We start from the raw sequence: 20,629 nt of genomic DNA on the forward strand, positions 1-20,629 counted from the left end.
ATCATTTAGTTATTAATTGGTCGTCACCCTATATTAGAACACCTTTGCCTGCAACCTGCCCTTCCATTTCGTATATGGTTACTTATTTTTTCATTTAAGATACATCTTTCTTCCAAAATAAAATTAAAAAACAACAAAAATGAGCAAAGAAGAACAAACTTTGGGGGCATAGAACTAAACCAAGAATAGAACTAAACCAAAAATTCAAGGAGTATAGTGTTCACAGTTAGCTGGGAAAAACATTTCCTTAAAACACATTACCTTGAAAATTAGGTCACATAAACACAACAGTAATACATCAGAGTTAACCAGATGAGCATGCAAACGCAGACAACTGAGAGACACAGACATATATAAGTATATGTTCAGTTTCCAGATTGGGGTTAATGATAATTCCAATACTAAGTTATCTTAATTACATAATATTTGTCCCGACTTTCATGAGATACCCGAAATTTACTTTGATGTTGCAAAATGTGAGTACTTCCCATATCAAAACCCAAAATGTGTTGATGTTATCACTGCTGATTTGTCCATTCAGATGCGTTTTGGAGGATTATATGGGATACGTTCATCTTGACATAGATTCTGCAGAAAAAATATAAGTAAATAGCTACGCAAAGCAAATAAACAACTTAATATGGAGCAATATGCGACCTTAAATGAAAATCACATCCATAAAACCAACTTGATTATAATTTGGCAAATACTCATTAGCCTACTGTATAAGGAATAGCTCTGCCAAGTTGACTCAAATATGCTTTGACACAGAGATTGGAAAAGATAACAGAACTCAGTTAGTTTTGTCAACTGCCTACAACCACAAGGTATCCAGACACTGCTTCTGTAGCTATCACATGCTTAGACAATGTAAAACCCAAACAGGAAAAGAGAAACTAAGATTTGAGTGGTCTAAGTAACCCAACACAGAGCGATAATCCTCACCAACTTAAAAGTGAAAGACAAAAGGATATTGGAGTAGCAAAGATCTGGCATCACTTACCTGCAAATCTTCCGGAAGTGCCTCAGACACAGCAAGCGTGTAACAACCAGGGACAGATCGTGCTGCAAATGTTTTAAAAAAAGAAAAAGAAAGAAAGAAAGAGAATTCAGGTCAACAATATACCCCGTTATGCAATAGGAAGCAAACAAAATTTTGGCTAAAGATGAAAGGACATTTACCAGCATACGATATTCAGACAGAAAACATTAGCAACCAGCCACTTAACAACAATAACAACAACCCAGTAAAATCCCACAAGTGGGGTCTGGGGAGGGTATTGTGTACGCAAACCTCACCCCTACCCCGGGGAGAAGGGGGGGGGGGGTTAGTGCAACCAGTCACTAGCATAAAAAGCAAATAACACAATTATCAAAATGTGCGTTGTAATCTTTCTCTATTTTCTTTCCCTTTCTGGAGACTTCCATTGAATGGACTAGAAAAGAGAAATAGTTACAAAGCATCGACGCTAAGATTTTTACTATAGCACTTTCGCCTACCCATGCAATTTGCAATCTAATGCTTCATTTTTATTTTGTTTTTTTGTAAAAGCTTGATTTCATTAGTTTTATAGAATTAGGCTAAAATAAAGGGAAAAACTTGACTTCTGCACCTCTGTAAGGTGGTCCAGAACCTTCACTTTTTTTATTTTTTATGCTTTCTAATGGCTGGGAACAATGGAATATTTAAGACATCAAAAAGGATACGCAAAATAAGTTTTCAGCCTCTCATTCTCCAAATAGTAACCTTATTCCTTCATCTACACAGCGCGTGTCCATTCGTCATTGCTGGGAGCCAAGGACATGTGAAACATCTACCCAGTACAGGTTAATACCTTAGTCCTTCAACTAAATGGGACATCCTACTTGTGAAAGCATACCGTGGAAGATACCATTGCTCTACAGAAGCTAATAAAGGTGAAACAACTTGGCTAAACTTTGCAGTATCGTCTGGTATTGACTACCTTATGAGGAGAGCTCATTAGCTTGAGAAATCCTTTCATTATTTGTGGTAAGGACACAAATCTTTTGATTTATTTCAGAAAATCAGACCTTTCCTAATACTCCCTCCTATTTTTGAGTATTTCCTCTACCTAGAACCCTATATATCTAGCAGGTATTCACCGTCTCCGACTAAAACTTTCTAGCTGTTTTCCAAGCAAATATGATAGGAATTTGAGCATAATATCATCAATATTTTCATTTTGAAGGTCTTAAGTGCTCTACTGATTCAAGCCGTAAAATTGCATTGAAGATCTTTGTAGTCTAATTAAGACTGCTTCTTTCTTAAGGCCGAGTGTATTGAAAAGCTACCATCCATGGTTCCCAAATGTTATATTATGTTAACAGCCTCACTAATGTTTCTCATAGTGATGCACCACAGAGTAGTCAGGATCAGACAACTATTAGCCATACTAGGAAGATGTGTCCTTTTTTTTTTGGGGGGGGGGGGGGGGCGGGGGATGGGGGGAGATATACTAGGAAATATGTCGCTAAACAATGAACTCTAAATCAATTGGAAAGAAACAAAGGAACATTATGGTGGTATTAGGCCCCAATGTACTCACTTATGGGCCAAATAGAAAAAGGTTATGAGCAAGAAGACATCTGAATAAGCACTTCCCTGATCCAATATTTTTTTCTGACAAACACAAAATGCGACAAACTGAGATGAACCTAGTGATCTAAGTAAAAATAGACTAGCAGAGTAACAGGCCATCACAGTTAGCATCATGAAATAGCAGTAAACAATTATAATTTGTAGGCATGAGAACCTCTCTTTTTCCACCTAGGATAACAACTTCTGCTCATGTCATATTTTGTGAAGAAGGGAAAAAGTATATCACTACTAAATACTATGAAGCACTCTTGCTTATACCAAAAAACAATTATAAAGCACTTACATACACAATATCAAGCATGCAAAATATACTAAATAAGCGAACAAATCTCATCAAAGTTATAAGAATGTAAGAGTGGTTGTAGATACCAATTCTAAGCCACCGGGCTGCCCAGCTCCTAGTTGGATCCATGACGGAGATCAAACTGTTAAATTGTAGCTCCAAAGTTAATAACTAAAAAACTAACTAGGCCCATAAACATAACAAAGAAAAAAGAAAAGGATAAATTTTCATAAATAAGAAACCAAAAATTCACCATACCCAGTAAAATTAGAAGTAGTACAGTCCCCTACACGTTCATAATCTTCATCCATCTTGAAAAAGGGACAGTTCTCACATCCTGATTCCCTAAACTGCAATTTACCAAATAATCACCCATCAAAAAACATAAACGCCACTCTAAAGTTTTCTTTTTCATTTTTTTTATGACGGTGGTGCTCAGGCCATCTTGCACGCACCTCGACTATTCTACTAGTTACCTATTATCTCTCACCAGCACAGGTACCGGGTCACTCTGCCCCCAAGACTTAGGTAGATGGGAAGAAATCACCTAATGTTTTTTGCCGATTTGAACCCGAGACCTCATAATTCTCCTCACTTCATTGACGGTCAGGCCACACCCTTGGTTGCACCTCAATAAAAGTATATCCACCAAAAAAACTAATTTATTCATTTTTTTTTTCCTTAAAAGGTAAAATACTCCAACTTTATGAGGGAAAATCATAGCCTATTCCAAACCCAGATACAAAAACATAAGAAACATCTTTTTTTGTTTCACACCCGGTGCCCACTACCTGCATTGGAGCCCGACTAATCCAGATTCTCATCGAGTAATGTCCCTTAAATGTAAGGTGGTCCTTCCAGGAATTTTTCATTCTCAGAGCTCGAACCCTAGACATCTAATTAAGGGTGAAATAATCTATCCATCCCACAACAATATTGGTGGTAAAATAATCTAACTATAATTATACATCAAATGATTCGCATAGTTGATACATAGTTAATTGATGAATAAAAAGTTGAAAGATTAAAAGCAAATTGATGGGTATTGAAGAAATAGAAAAAGGGAACCTGGTCGTAGGTTTTGACAAGGCGGCAACGGAGACAAGCCCTCAGCTCATGCCCAAAACTGGTCGGAATTTGTGCTGCTTGTTGGCTTCCCATTCTTCCTCGTACTTTTTCGCTACCACTGTGTTTGCTTCGCTTGCTTTCGTGTTGCTAATAAACGGCTAATCAATTTGTGTGTTGAGGGACTACAAATAGATTTTTGGAGTTCGATGTTCTTCCCCCAGAGTTTACTAGAATTATATTGACCCCCACCAAGATAAAGTATATATTGATGTTTAAGTCCTAGTTTGGGGTCAATTTGGTTTGTCTTTAAAATTAAAATAGGGTGTATTCGTAATTAAATAAGATTAAAGAGAAAATGACCAAAGTTATTATTGAACTTTGCAAAATAATTCAAATTCACTTTTCGTTAATAGTTACGTTAGGTCAGATATGATATAAATTTGCTCTTAAATATATGCAAAATAATCTACATTCGAGACCTCCAACAATCTGGTTTCTTCCGCTAACCTAAAATTAGTCACCCTTAAGCCTCAAATCAACCTAAATAAAACTCATATTTACCCGTAAAACGGTACAATTGAATTTGTAACGTAGTTTATAGACACATAAATTCATTTGATCCAAAATATAAAATAACTAAGAATAGAAATGAATTGATTAAAATAACTTGAAGAAAATACAAACCTGGTTGTGGGCTGAGCTTCTCCGGTTGCAATAATAAGAGCAATGTCAAGAACAAAAAGAGAGAAAGTAATTTTATAGAATAAGCGCAAATTTTGGCTTTAGTGTACATATGATTTTCATGACCTACAATGAATATAAATTCTCTTATTTATAGTTCTATTCATGGAGATAAGATCCCCAAATCAAGCTCTTCTTTTAATATGAATAAAACCTCTTTTAGATGGCTGCATAACGGTTGAATATTAATACAGAGATTGTTTATAATGGTTGTTCATTGAATACTGTTTTTTGTCAACTGGCAATGTCTTCCTTTCAAAACTTCGTTCTCAGTTTCAATGTCTTTGGAACTTATTCAACACCAATCACATATTTGTAATCGGTGCCAGCTATTTGCTGACTCATATTTTATCTGTCTTTATTTCCACGTATCAACTCGTCAAACATCCACATATCGTTTATCAATTTTACCCTATACAACACATAATTCGATCAATCACACCTGTCAAATTGTATTTTGATCTTTGTCGCAACTTCATCTAGACAACTTCATCACTAGTCCTTCTAAAATACTTATAGCAATGTCAGTCCTCAGAGTTCCACGTCGATCTCCTAATATTAAGACGAAATGCATATATTTCAAGTCCTAAATCATTTGCAACACTAGTGTTGTGGTCAAGGTAGTATTATAGGGATTGAGGGCCGATGATCTTCTGGTAATGTTAAAATAATGATCGGAAAAAATAGTAATGAAGGTGAAAGATATCGTCTATAGGGGACGATTATTGTGCAAATTTTTTATGTACTCTATTGAAGTATGGTGAGAGTGAAAAGTGATGGCGAAGTAACAATGGTCTACAAGTGGTATATTTTAAAGTGGATATATTCAGTTGTTATAATAGTAATTGGTTTAGAGAGAGGAGAAATAATGACTGAAAAAATTAATGGTCAGTCAAGCCTCTCTTAGAGCCGTCAATATGGGTTTGGCCCGTTGGGTCAGTTCAGCCCAACTCAACCCGTAATTTAGCAGGGCTGGGCTAGAATTTTTGGAGCTGATTTAAAAATGAGACTTTTAAGCCCGACCCGAGTAAGTTCGTGACCCATGAGGCTTGACTGAGGCTGATTGGACCGGCCTGTGGGCCTAATAAAAATGCGTATTTAAAATATATAAAATATAAAAAGTATATGACACAAAAAATAACAAGAAAAGTATCCCAAGCTTAAAGTTTATTAAGCTCATCATATTAAAAGATCAAAGTCTTAAAACGTTAATTAGTTTAAAAATTTAATTATTCTTAATATTTAACTTATTAATATTGCATATGAATTGTAGATGTAGAAGAAAGTGAAGATGTTATGACAACCTTCTCATAAGCAGATTCAAATGTGTTTGATGAAAATGATGTGTTAGATATCCCATAAGCATTAGGGGTGTGCATTCGAATCGGTTTATCGATAAATCGAATCGATTATTTGTTATCGGTTTATCGATTTATCGATTTCGATTTCGAAATTTTCCTTATCGAGTTATCTATTTCGATTTCGATTTTGTCCTCTTCGGTTATCGGTTTATTGATAAACCGATAAGATACTAAAAAGAATTTTTTATTTTTTTATTTTTTATTTTTTATTTTTTTTACCCTTATTCTATAATACCATTTCTTTTACCCTAAGTCCCTAACCCTATTATTTCCTCTACCACATTTAAGGAATGATCATATTTAAAGCTCAAGGGAATGAAGTTCAAATTAATGGAAAACAGAATTAGCCGTGATGATGTATTTTTTTTATACCGTTGGAGTGTTGGTGGCATACGTTTGATCCCTTACTTTAGTTTCGTTGCATGTGCTTGTTGACACAATTTTTATGTCATAAACGGTGTTCGTCTTATTTTAGCTTCTTTTTGTCCATATTAGTTAGCCGTGTTTATAGCGATATACTTTCCGTGGAATCACGCAAATTTTCTTATTGGTGTAATCGATAACCGAATCGATAAGCCCCAAAAATCGATAAATCGAAATCGAAAAAATTGAAACCTTATTGAAACGATAACGATTAACATATGTACAAATCGATAATCGATAAGTAATTATCGATAAGGGTCAAAATCGAATCGATAAATCGAATGCACACCCCTAATAAGCATCATGTGCGTTCGCTTGAATAGTTTGTTTTGAGTTTTGACTTTTAGTGAATGAAATATAATCTTGTCTTTTACTATTTTAGTATTTATTGTGACATATTAGAGCCGTATAAAAAGTTATTAAGTTTTGTGAAATTTTTCCAATAAGACTTTTTTTTTAATTTTTAAATATTTATCTTTTTTTAGTTTAGAAATTAAAGAAAAATATAAAATTATACTTCCTCCGTTTCAATTTATGTGAACCTATTTCCTTTTTAGTCCTTTCCTTATTTGGAAACAATTTACCTTTACACAAAGATTTATAGCCACATATAATATATGTGCCTCATTTTAGACCACAAAATCAAAAGTCTTCTCTCTTTTGTTAAACTCCGTGCTCAATCAAATGAATTCACATAAATTAAAACGGATGGAGTATTTTTAAAAAATGATGGACTGGCCCATGGGGGCCCGTAGCCCACATAAGGCTTGGGGGGCTGATCATTATATGGTCCATTAAAATGGTGGGCTAGCCCAGCCCAGCCCGTCAATTGCTAAAGCCCACATGAGCTGGGCTGGGGCCCAGCCTACGTTAGGTGGTGTTTTTTTTTTTTTTTCCTCACAATAAATTACTGAAAACTTCAATGTTTTAAAATCATAGTAGCACACTTTCAGCGTTCGACATCTAAAAATATTTGATAATTTTTTTACTAACCATATTATTATATAAAATTGGTGTAATGTTTAAGAATGCAAATTCATTTAACTGTTTAAATTTTTATATCTATAATTTATGTGACACGATATTTAGAATGAGACGTTTCAAAATATTTGACATTATTTTTAAAATTCATAAGTAATTGCAATTTTATTTACTCTTTATTTACAATTTTATTTTTATACATATTTCACACTTTATTTTATTAAATTAGCTATATTTTAATTTTAATATATGAAGTTTATTCTCTTTTCAATCACTAAAAATCTTAATATCTAACATCTACAAAAAATAATACTCATTTTTATCACCCTTAAAATAAAATTAGTTACGGTTGTGTGCTTTAGAGACTGAGTTAGAATTTTAAGTTTATGAATTCGAATTCTAATGACTTTAAATTATTGAGTTTCAAATTAATAATTTATACCTATTTAATAAAGTAATTTTTATTAGATAAATATAAACTTTTAAGCAAAGCTACTGAACTCCGGACACCGTAGCTCGCCCTTTGATTTCACCTCCTACAAACTCAGAATCTTTTGATTGTGCCAATAAAGCTAGAACCCTGTCTTCCATTTGTTTTCTTCTGCCCCCTCAACTCTCCAACTCTCAGTTCTCACATCAATGGCTGCTATATGTTATCAATCTCCCATTAAACTCAGCTTCACCACCTCCAATGCCTTCTCCAATCCTATCCCTAATAATCCTCCTTCTCTTTACCCCATCATAACCCGATTCTCTTCCGGATTCAATCTCTCAGCAGTCCCCTCTAAAACCCAAACAACCCATATCACCATACCTGAACCCGAACCCATTTTCTCCTCCGTCAAATCATTTGCTCCAGCCACTGTAGCCAACCTCGGCCCGGGATTCGATTTCCTCGGCTGCGCCGTAGACGGGATCGGCGATTTCATCACTCTCCGCGTTGACTCAAAAGTCAAACCCGGCGAAGTTTCAATCTCCGACATCTCCGGCGCCGGCGAAAAGTTGAGCAAAGACCCTTTATCGAACTGTGCAGGTATAGCTGCTATCTCCGTCATGAAAATGCTTAATATACAGTCCGTAGGTCTTTCGATTTCCCTTGAAAAAGGGCTGCCTTTGGGTAGTGGACTCGGTTCTAGCGCCGCCAGTGCTGCGGCGGCAGCGGTGGCCGTGAACGAGCTTTTTGGCGGGAAATTAAGTGTATCTGATCTTGTTCTTGCTGGGTTAGAATCAGAAACAAAAGTCTCTGGTTATCATGCTGATAATATAGCACCTGCTATAATGGGCGGTTTTGTGTTGATAAGAAGTTATGATCCGTTGGAATTGATCGAATTGAAGTTTCCACTTGAAAAAGATTTGTTCTTTGTGCTTGTGAATCCTGAATTTGAAGCTCCAACCAAGAAGATGAGAGCAGCATTGCCGAACGAGGTGACAATGTCACATCATATATGGAATAGTAGTCAGGCGGGGGCGTTGGTGGCAGCGATATTGCAAGGGGATTCGAGGGGTTTAGGGAAGGCGTTGTCGTCGGATAAGATAGTGGAGCCTAAAAGAGGGCCGTTGATACCGGGGATGCAGGGAGTGAAGAAGGCAGCTTTGGAAGCCGGGGCGTTTGGTTGCACGATTAGCGGGGCGGGACCAACTCTGGTGGCAGTGACGGATGGGGAGGAGAGAGGGAGGGAGATTGGTGAGAGAATGGTGGAAGCGTTTATGAAAGAAGGGAAGTTGAAGGCTTTGGCTATGGTCAAAAAGCTTGATCGGGTTGGTGCTCGATTGGTGAGTAGCAATCCCAGATGATCGATCAATCGATCAACTATGCCTCAATTGCAGACTAGACTAGTATGGTGGAGGTTATATGAATCCCTTATATCTTTTCGCTGTGTGAATTCATCATGATATGTGAGATGATATGTTAGGAATTTATATGCAATTGTCAATGTATCATGCATTGGTTATTAAGAAGTCAGCTGAGCAATAATATAACAGTTAGAAGGTGCCATTTGACATGACCTGCTTGTCAATTGATAAACATTCTTGATTTGTCTTTCTGGGAAACTTTTTGTTCAATAATTTATCTTGCAATATGTTGAATGTCACTTGCACTTTCTGATTTTTTTCCTGAACTTGCCTATTCTTCCTTCATATTTGGATTTTGCACGAGTTAGTTTGCTTTCATTTCATAAGTTCATTGTGATCTTATGATAGTTTTATTTTCTTCGACGTGCTGATTATAGCTGGCAGAACTGATGCTATATCAAAATAAGTAGGCACTGCATAGCAGAGCTATGTAGTAAATGTGCAGCAGATTAGCAAATTATGTGTAAGTTTTCCTGCTTGTTCCCTGTAAAACACCAACTTAGTTGTTTTTTCCTCCCCTTTCAAATGTCTTGCAACATAGCCAAGCAACTGTCTGAAGTTGTTTTTGGCCTACGGGCATGATCTTGTACAGTATTGTCTGTATTCCTTTTTCACTAGTTTGTTCTACAAAAGTGAAAAAAAAAAAGAATCTGAATTTCCCTTTCTTTACCATTTCGGCATTTCATGCAATGCAGACCCTTTTTTTTTTTGGTATTGTTTTTGCAACAGTTGAATTCAGCTTGCTATCGGAAACAACCTATTTATCTTCACAAGATAGGGGTAAGGTCTACGTATACTCAACCTTCCTCAGATCCCACTCGTGAAATTATACTGGGTATATTGTTGTTGTTGAATTCAGCATGCTCTTAAATTAGTTGTTCCATTCTGAATGCCTATCTCAACACCATCTTAATTGGTATTAGGTTTTACACCTAATTTTCTGGTATGGTAGTTCAATCGGTCAGAGCACGGTCAAGCGGAAACTGCGAGTTTCAGTGACCAAAACCTCACTCTAATTATGTCGTGAGGCTAACTGAATCCAATCCATTAACCCAAAAATGAAACTAAGTTCGTTCCCGTTCGTGTTGGCTAGCGAGGGCGGCTATCCTATACATGGTACGTAGTCCTACCGGCTGTTGCGGCCAAAACGGCTGTCCCATCTCATTTGGCTATACTTATATGTAGCCAGCCGTGTTAGCTCCACATCAGACCCCGCTCTTTGGAATAGCAGGAATACTAAAGATCGTGGCATGACATCTCTGAGTTCCTTTGGCGCAAGTTATTACTTAACAACATTTTGTTTTTCAGATAGCAAAGATCGTGGCATGACATCTCTCAGTTCCTTTGGCGCAAGCTATTACTTAACAACATTTTATTTTTCAGATAGCAAAGACTTGGATTTTATTAACTTAAATTTCCTAGTCTTATAAACTCACACATCTTTTCCCTTCTTAACAAGATCTGCAACATTAGCAATTTGATTTAAAGTGGAAATAATGATTAAAATATCTCCATTATAAGTTCTTCCCACCTCAACCGTAATTGTACGTTGTAAGTCAAAAAAATAAAAGAGAAATACACTAACCAATACAAAACAATTACTTGGTTCGATCATTGAATTCTATGTTCACGTGTGAGAAAGAGCAATAAGAATTTTAACACTGAAGGCTAAAATGAATGGCTTTAATTAATTTTGCAACTGCTTTTAATTAAGAAAAGCTAATGTTCTTTCAAGTGTAGCTTTCAATCAGAAGGAACCACGTATGCTACAAATTGCAGAGCCAAATAAAATTTGGCCACCAAAATGCCGATTTTAACAAATGGTAAGGCCTTTCAGCAGACGCGGAGCTAGGATTTGAACCTTAGGATTTGAACCTTATGGATTCGGAATTGTAATACTTTTAAGTTACTGGATTCTAAATTAATAAATTGTACATATTCAATGGATTTCTTAAGATAAATACATAGTTTAAACAAAAGCTACTGGATTCACTGAACCCGCATCCCATACTCTACCTCCGCCCCTGGCTTTCAGGTGGGTTTACCCTACTCCGCCTCTTTGATGGGTAGACAACAAATTTAATTCACATCAAACAACATAAATAAGAAGTGGCCAGAGCTGGAGCCAAGATTTAAGGTAGTTTGGTACAATGCAAGGATATCCCATCTTCTATATGGGATAACTAATCCCACCATTTTAGGGTTCGTTTGGTACGAGGGACAAGAAGTAATTAATCTTGGAATTAAATTTAAGAAGAGTTTATTCCATGTTTGGTCGAGAGAAAATTGTGGTATAATTAATCCCGGGATTGTAGTGCTTTTTTATCCTAATGGAAAGGTGGAATAACTAATCTCGAGATAATTAATCCTGGGATAACTTCTTTCCAACCAAACGACCCCTAGTGTAAAAGTTCTCCCGGGCTTAGCTAATACCCCAAATCAAACATGGGATATAGTTAATCCAATAATCCCAAACTTATCATGGGATTATTATTCTTATCCTATGTACCAAACGAACTCTTAAATTTTATGGGTTCTTAGTTTATATTTAATTATTTTTTAATACAAATATAATGCTTAAGCAAAAGTGATTGGATTCCACCGAATCCATATCTAATAGCCTAGCTCCGCCTCTAGTAGTGACTCATGCATGTCTCGAACCTGCGACCTTGACAGCTAAAGAAACCATTAAAATGATAAATTCAATTGGCTAAGGCTAATTTTAAACTGTTATTAGGTTTTGATTAGGCTAATTAATAGTATATGCTAAATACTATAAGCTAGTTATTGTAGCTTTTTTATTGGCATTTCAACTTTACTTTCTTATAGTTTTAGTAGCTATACAGGACTGCTGTTCCTATTCGATCTGTAGTTGTGCCTGTCTTGACCACAGATTCTTTTGATTGGTCCGTCCTGTTGCGGAAGCCAAATGTATAGAGTGTGAATAAGTCACAACTACTATACCAAAAATTATGACAGCCACCAAATAATAAATAAGACAATAAAGCAATAATAAAGGGAACACCAGAATTTACGAGGTTCGGCTAATTTTGCCTACTCCTCGGACACAACCAATATTTTATTCCACTCCAAAAATACAAGTGAAATAATACTAAAGAGAGAAGATACAAATGCCTTAAACAGATGAGAAGGCAAATGAGAGGTGTGTTTCAATCCTAAACATTAGGCCTTCTTTTATAGGGGAAAAATCCCCCCAAACTTAACTCCCAACCAATGTGGGACTTTGGCATTTTGCCAAACTTCAACAAATCTCCACCTTGGCAAAATTCCACATTTTCAATTCTCTCTCAATAACAAATTTTGGTTGTGTCTTCATCTTCAATCTTCAGTGTTCAACAATGTTGATCAAATCCAAACAATGTTGAAACTTGACCGCAGTCACCACCTTTGTCAGCATATCAGCAGGATTCTCTGTAGTATGAATTTTCTTCACCGTGACTCCACCTTCTTCTATGATTTCTCCTACGAAATGATACCGAACATCAATGTGCTTCGTCCTTGCATGATAAACTTGGTTCTTCGCTAATTGAATAGCACTTTGACTATCACAAAAAATTGTGATACCTTTTTGTTCAACACCAAGCTCCTTTAGCAATCCTTGAAGCCAAATTGCCTCTTTCACAGCATCTGTAATAGCCATGTACTCTGCCTCTGTTGTAGACAAAGCAACTGTTGACTGCAAAGTAGACTTCCAACTAACTGGTGCCTTTGCAAAAGTAAACACATAACCAGTAGTTGATCTTCGTTTGTCCATATCACCCGCAAAATCTGAGTCACAATATCCAACTACAAACTGATTGTCTTCCTGCTCAAAAACTAACCCGACATCTACAGTATTATGAATATACCGTAGAATCCACTTCACAGCTTGCCAATGCTCCTTTCCTGGATTGTGCATATATCTGCTAATAACTCCAACAGCTTGTGAAATGTCAGGCCTTGTGCAAACCATTGCATACATCAAGCTACCAACAACATTTGCGTATGGTACCTTTGACATATACTCTCGTTCAGCTTCATCCATTGGCGACATAGTAGTACTTAGCTTAAAATGGGAAGCAAGTGGAGTACTAACTGGCTTAGTCTTGTCATCTATGCCAAAACGTTGAAGTACTCTCTTCAAATATTCCTTTTGAGATAAACAGAGTTTCTTTGAACGTCTATCTCTAATTATCTCCATGCCAAGAATTTTCTTTGCCTCACCCAAATCCTTCATCTCGAACTCCTTCTTCAGTTGAATCTTCAACTTATCAATTTCTTCCGAATTCTTGGAAGCTATCAACATATCATCAACATATAGTAGAAGATATACAAAGGAACCATCTTTAAGCTTGTGCAAATACACACAATGATCGTATTTGCTTCTCTTGTACCCTTGCCGCAACATAAACTCGTCAAATCGCTTGTACCATTGTCTAGAAGATTGTTTCAATCCGTACAACGATTTTTCAAGTTTGCACACCATATTTTCTTTTCCAGCAACTTTGAATCCTTCTGGCTGAGTCATGTAGATTTCCTCCTCCAAGTTTCCATGTAAAAACGCAGTTTTTACATCCATCTGAACTAGTTCCAAATCCAATTGTGCTACCAAAGCCAACATAATTCTAATGGAGGAATGTTTTACAACTGGAGAAAACACTTCATTGTAATCAATTCCCTCCTTTTGAGCATATCCTTTGGCCACCAATCTTGTTTTGTAGCGAACATCTACTTGGTTAGGAAATCCTTCCTTCTTTGCAAATACCCATTTGCACCCAATTGCTTTCTTTCCCTTCGGGAGATTGGCCAATCTCCATGTATGATTCTGATGAAGGGACTGTATTTCATCATTCATGGCAATCCTCCACTTATCTTCTTCTGAACTTTGGACAGCGTCTTTATAAGTAGTAGGAACATCATCAGCTACAATTGAGGTTGCACAAGCAACCGTCTCTATGAGACGAATAGGTTTCGTTATTGTTCTTTTTGGCCTGCTGGTTGCTATTGATTCAAGTTGTTGTTGAGATTCCTGAGTTGGAATCTCCTCTACTGGCTCTCCTTTCAGAGGGTAATCTTCATTTGTTTCCTCCTCTGCTTCTTGTGTAGGAAAAATAAATTTTCCCTCAAACTCCACCTGCTTAGAAGCACCTTCATTTTGTTTGGTATCTTCTGTTACCTTATTTACCATAGCAAATTCATCAAAGGTAACATCTCTGCTGAATATTACTTTCTTTGTCATAGGGCACCATAAGCGATATCCTTTGACTCCAGAAGTAATTCCCATAAAAATAGCCTTCTTTGCCCTTGGATCCAATTTTGACTCCGTCACATGATAATATGCAGTTGAGCCAAACACGTGCAAAGAGTTATAATCTACAACAGGTTTTCCGTACCATTTTTCAAATGGTGTTTTGCCATCAATAGCAGCAGATGGTAGACGATTAATGAGGTGACATGCATATGTAATTGCCTCAGCCCAAAATTCTTTGTCCAAGCCAGCATTGGACAACATACACCGTACCTTCTCCAGCAAGGTCCGGTTCATACGTTCTGCCACTCCATTCTGTTGTGGTGTATGTCTAACAGTGAAGTGTCGGACGATGCCATCATTTTCACAGACCTTATTGAAATGATCATTTTTGTATTCACCTCCATTGTCTGTGCGAATACACTTGATCCTCCTGCCTGTTTGATTCTCCACCATCGTCTTCCATTTGAGAAAAATTCTCAGCACTTCATCTTTGTTTTTCATTGTATACACCCACACTCTTCGAGAAAAATCATCAACAAAGGTTACAAAATAGTGCTTCCCACCCAATGAAGGTGTTTTGGAAGGACCCCAAACATCAGAGTGTACATAATCCAAAATGCCTTTAGTATTATGGATCGCTGTACCAAATTTAACCCTTGTCTGTTTCCCTTTGACACAATGCTCACAAAACTCCAAGTTGCAAGCCTTTACTCCTTTTAACAATCCTTGATCTGATAGAGTTTTCAAGGATTTTCCTCCAGCATGTCCCAAGCGCATGTGCCATAGCTTGGTTGCTTCTGCCTCTTTGTCGTCACTGGATGTTACTGTCGCTGTCCCAATAACTGTACTGCCACGATAGCGGTACATATTATTATTCTTCCGATTAGCCTTCATTACCACTAGTGCACCGGAGCATACTCTCATCACTCCATTTTCTGCAATGATTTTGAACCCTTTTGATTCTAGGGCTCCCACAGAGATGAGATTCTTCTTCAAATCCGGTACATATCGAACATCTATCAATGTTCTGATCATTCCATCATGGTTCCTTAATCGTATTGAACCAATGCCATATGAGGTAAGAGGGCTGTTATCCGCTGTGTGGATGACTCCATATTCTCCTTCTTGAAATTCCATGAACCAGTCCCTGTTGGGACACATATGATAGCTACAAGCCGAGTCCATCAACCATATGTCTGATGATGTTGATGACTCTGTTGTAACTAATGAGAAGTCTGAATCATCACAATCAGCTACATTTGAATCCATAATGGCCTTTCCATTGTTATGTTTGGCCTTATTCTTCAACTTCGGACAGTCTTTCTTCCAGTGCCCTTTTTCTCGACAAAAGGCTTATTCATCTTTGCTGGGTCTGGATCTTGACTTGGATCTTCCCTTCTTTGTCCTCGTTTGATTTTGAGGACGACCCCTCACAAATAGTGCTTCTCCTTCTCCGCCCTTCTGTTTTTCTCGCTTTCTTTGTTCATAGCTGTACAAAGCCGAACAAACTTCTCTGAGAGAAACTTCGTCATTTCCATGGAGTAGAGTAGTTTCAAGGTGCTCGTACTCATCAGGAAGTGACGCCAACAACATCAAGGCCAAGTCACCATCATCATAAGTTGTATCCATATTTTGCAAATCTGTAACCAACTTATTGAAACTGGTGATATGTTCATTCATCGTGGTACCAGGAACATAGGTGAAGTGAAACAGTCTCTTCTTCATGTACAATTTATTTTGACTGTTTTTCTTCAAAAATTTATCCTCCAGTGCTTTCCATAATTTACTTGCAGAAGTTTCCTTTGTGTATGAATATTTCTGCTCTCTAGCAAGGTAGGATCGAATGGTACCGCAAGCAACACGGTTGATAATTCTCCAATCTTCTTCTCCAATAACATCTGGTTTCTTTTCTTCAATGGCCAGATCTAGCCCTTGTTGAAAAAGGACATCTAGAACCTTGCCTTGCCACATCCCAAAATGTCCGGACCCGTCAAAAATTTCTACCGCAAATTTCGCATTTGACACAATTCTTGTCATAAGCGAAGATGCCAATGATGACGTATTGTTGACACTTGATGTAGATTCTTCTTGTTTATTGTCCCCCATATTTGACACAAATATTATTTAATAGCTGACGACACAAATCAAGATTATTTCCTTTCTGATGTAGAAGATCAGACTAAGCTGCAACTACAGAGCATACTCAGACAGAACCTTGACTCAGTTACCAAGATAAATCTTTTCTGATGTGGAAGATCAGACTATGCTGCAACCACAGAGCATACTTAGACAGTACCTTGGCTCTGATACCAATTGTTGCGGAAGCCAAATGTATAGAGTGTGAATAAGTCACAACTACTATACCAAAAATTATGACAGCCACCAAATAATAAATAAGACAATAAAGCAATAATAAAGGGAACACCAGAATTTACGAGGTTCGGCTAATTTTGCCTACTCCTCGGACACAACCAATATTTTATTCCACTCCAAAAATACAAGTGAAATAATACTAAAGAGAGAAGATACAAATGCCTTAAACAGATGAGAAGGCAAATGAGAGGTGTGTTTCAATCCTAAACATTAGGCCTTCTTTTATAGGGGAAAAATCCCCCCCAAACTTAACTCCCAACCAATGTGGGACTTTGGCATTTTTCCAAACTTCAACACGTCCCCCGGCTAGGCATCGTTTGGTATACAGGGGCTTGATACCAGTTCTTGCTGAAGGTTCTGCAAAGGTCACTGATTCTGAATCAACTGAGGTGATAATGCATTCTGCTTTCTGGTCATGATGATAATTTCTAGTATATCATTTAGTGACAGCTTATTGATTACTATATTTCATGTTTATTCTATTCTATATCAGCCTCAACCTCAAATGCTGGATTAAAGTAAGTATCTTTTTCTGCAGCAATACTTTTTCAAATGTAGCACACTGGAGAGAATTCTATTGGCAACTGATTTTTCATGTTCCTATGGTTCTTTCGGTTTGAATATTAGTGAAAATAGCTCATTTTCTACTTCTATATTTACAGTTCTATTTACTGCACTCTGAAAAGTTTTGAGTTGCCTAGGAAAGTCTGAGATATGTTAGGAATAATTTTAGGTAATCTCAATAGAGTGTGACATCCCTCTTAGATAATTTTCTTGAACTGTAATTCCTACAAATGATATTGTATAAAACTTTTAAAATTGTAATAGGTACATTTTGTGTTTAGCATAGAATTAATGACAAATGCAGAAGTTACCTCTATGGTTTGGTTGTTATAAATTCAAAATGGAGAGGTTGGAGTGTACTTGAAATTAATAAATGGAAAATACACAAAAAGTCTATGAAGGCAAACAAGAAAATGGTGTTAAAACTGAAAACACCTTTTGATTACTATATATAGATTCAGGATGTAAATTTTATGTCTTTTTCAAGGTTTTGGCATTAAACTCATTATATTTTAAAGTTACGGTTCATGTCTACTAATTTTGCAATTTTAACGAATTTTTACATAGAAATTTTTATCTTGCATCGAAAATTAAGGGTTCAATTGAACCCGTCATTGGCACACTACGTCCGTTCCTATATATTACTAAGGTGAAATAACCGTTACTCTCAAAAAAGTATATTAGCATAAATTAAGCTTATATGGTATCATAGAATAATGTGATGACATTAATGTAAGAAAAAGTATAGTTTAAAGCTTTATATTTAAAATAATGTGTAATCACATTCTTTGTAAGAAAATTGTCATGGATTAAAGTTTTAACCAGTTAATTGTTATATTTCAAGCCACCATTTATTCTTCCATTTCATATCAAGTTAGTTCAACAGAACACTAATTTCCTTATTTATAAAAGGCTTATAATACCTCATCCTTCTTGCATTGAAATATTGAATCATCCAAACTCAGACAAGAGTATTCCCAAAATATATCTACTTTAATAAGCTTGATGCTAAAGACTAATGGTAAATCGAAGTTTCTTGCAAATGGAGTAAATTCAGCCGAAAGCAGTCAGAATTTAAAGTTTATGAGTTCTGAATTTGCTATAGAACTGATAATTCGTCTTAGTTACTGGGTTTGCAATTAAATATTAATACATATTTAATAAATTTCCTAGTATAAATACAACGTTTAAGCAAAAGCGACTGGATTGAACCATCCCGCATACTATAGGGTACCGCCGCCTCTGCTCGTAGGATGGTATTTTTGACTCATCATTCATGACTCGCCGTCTCAAATCAATTTATATGACCATATATAGCTTCTGCATTACTACTTTTTTTCACGGCTTTTAACCTATTGTATTTTATCATTAGGGTGGCACTTATGTTTTTTTTGAGTCCAAAGTTTATTGAAAATATTCGATCAAGGTACACGTTATCCTCCGAGAATTAACTATGTGTGTTTAAACCGGATATATCGTTGTATACATAGCTTCTGCACAGACTGCATGTGTTACTAGGAAAAATACATAAATTGTTATACATACACACCAACTTTAGGAACGCCTTATCACCCCCTGTTCTTATTTGAAATGAAACTAAATATTCCACGATACATACAAAACCAGGTAAATGACGTGCTACGTAAAACATGCTCTCCACGTGGAAAATCCATGTAATTTTTGATTTTTTCTCCTTCATTCTTTCTATATACGTAAGTATTTTTTTTTTGCTTGCGTTCTTCCCTTGAAAAATCATGAACTACAAAAACAGAGAAGAAGTTGGGTCAATGGTATACGACTGGACCTATGAATTGGTTTTATGTATGGAAAGTCTGAAGAGATGAAGTGCTCTTGTATTATGAATTGATGGAGACGAGCTTCTGAGAGATGGTAGTCCGTTCACATGGCAGTGCGTGAAGTGTTTGTGAAAATGTCTCTATGAGGATAAATTGGAGAATAGGAGAGGGATGATTGTGGGTCTTCAAAGGTAGTCGATGCGAATGGAGGAACAGCATGGTCCTTTCATTTAGAGTGAAACAAATAGATGAATCAATCAATTACGCCTCATATTTCAAAAATTTTGAGGTATGTTCTATATCTATACCTCAATTTCAAAAATTCGCTATATATAACTTTTTGTTATGAAATAAAAGCAATTTAGTAAAATATGAACAAGAAATAAAGACAATTTAGTAAAACATGAACAAGAAATAGAGATAGAGAGAAAGGAAGAGATTTTCTTCTTAAATTGTGTGTATTTTCCTATCTATTACAAAACCTTTATATAGGCATGAAAAATGAAGAAAATATGTCATGGAATATGTCATTGAACATAGAAAATATGTTATTGAATATGTCATTAACCATTTGAGAGAAAGATCATGGAGGAAGAGTAGACATCCACCATATTTTGATTTTTATCATAAAACTCCCCCTTGGATGTCCATAAATAATGTGCCTCGTTAAAACCTTACTAGGAAAAAAACCTATGGGAAAAAAAATCCTAATGAAGGAAAAAGAGTACACATATTTAGAATTACGCCTTTTGGTTGCCTCGTTAAAAACCTTGCAAGGAAAACCCAATGGGACAAAACTTTGTAAGGGAAAAAGAGTACAACGCGTATTAACTCCCCCTGATGAGATCATCCGTTCACATCGTTGAGCCTTCGTATCCCAATCTTGTACACTAGTTTCTTGAAGGTTGATGCCGGCAGATATTTGGTGAAAAAATCAGCCATATTATCACTTGAACGGATCCGTTGCACATTAATATCACCATTCTTTTGAAGATCATGTGTGAACAATAATTTAGGTGAAATGTGCTTTGTCCTAACTCCTTTATGAATCCTCCCTTTAATTGGGCTATGCATGTTGTATTTTCTTCATACAAAACTGTGGGTAGTTTATCACACTTCAAACCACATTTGTCTCGAATAAGATGTATAGTAGACCTCAACCATACACATTCTCGACTTGCTTCATGAATAGCAATTATCTCAGCATGATTAGAAGAAGTAGCCACGATTGATTGCTTAGTCGATCGCCAAGATATGACAGTGCCACACATGTAAACACATAACATGTTTGAGATCAAGCCTTGTGTGTGTCAA

The 20,629-nt window shown here is 36.3% G+C and overlaps 2 protein-coding genes across 2 annotated transcripts; one reads left to right on the forward strand and one right to left on the reverse strand.

Annotated features, from left to right (window-relative positions):
* Positions 1-226: 226 nt before the first annotated feature.
* On the reverse strand, positions 227-4,148 carry LOC107811012 (transcription elongation factor SPT4 homolog 2-like). Its single transcript, XM_016635847.2, has 5 exons — positions 3,972-4,148; positions 3,162-3,253; positions 2,990-3,045; positions 1,004-1,065; positions 227-588 (listed from the first exon to the last, which is right to left on the reverse strand). Exons 1-5 carry the CDS (start codon positions 4,062-4,064, stop codon positions 538-540), a joined length of 354 nt encoding a protein of 117 aa, XP_016491333.1. The 5' UTR covers positions 4,065-4,148; the 3' UTR covers positions 227-537.
* Positions 4,149-7,979: 3,831 nt separating this feature from the next.
* On the forward strand, positions 7,980-9,576 carry LOC107811011 (homoserine kinase-like). Its single transcript, XM_016635846.2, has one exon. The coding sequence runs from the start codon at positions 8,117-8,119 to the stop codon at positions 9,269-9,271; it is 1,155 nt and encodes a 384-aa protein (XP_016491332.1). The 5' UTR covers positions 7,980-8,116; the 3' UTR covers positions 9,272-9,576.
* Positions 9,577-20,629: the final 11,053 nt, after the last annotated feature.

Source organism: Nicotiana tabacum, chromosome 16, assembly GCF_000715075.1.
Source record: "Nicotiana tabacum cultivar K326 chromosome 16, ASM71507v2, whole genome shotgun sequence".
NCBI lineage: Eukaryota > Viridiplantae > Streptophyta > Magnoliopsida > Solanales > Solanaceae > Nicotiana > Nicotiana tabacum.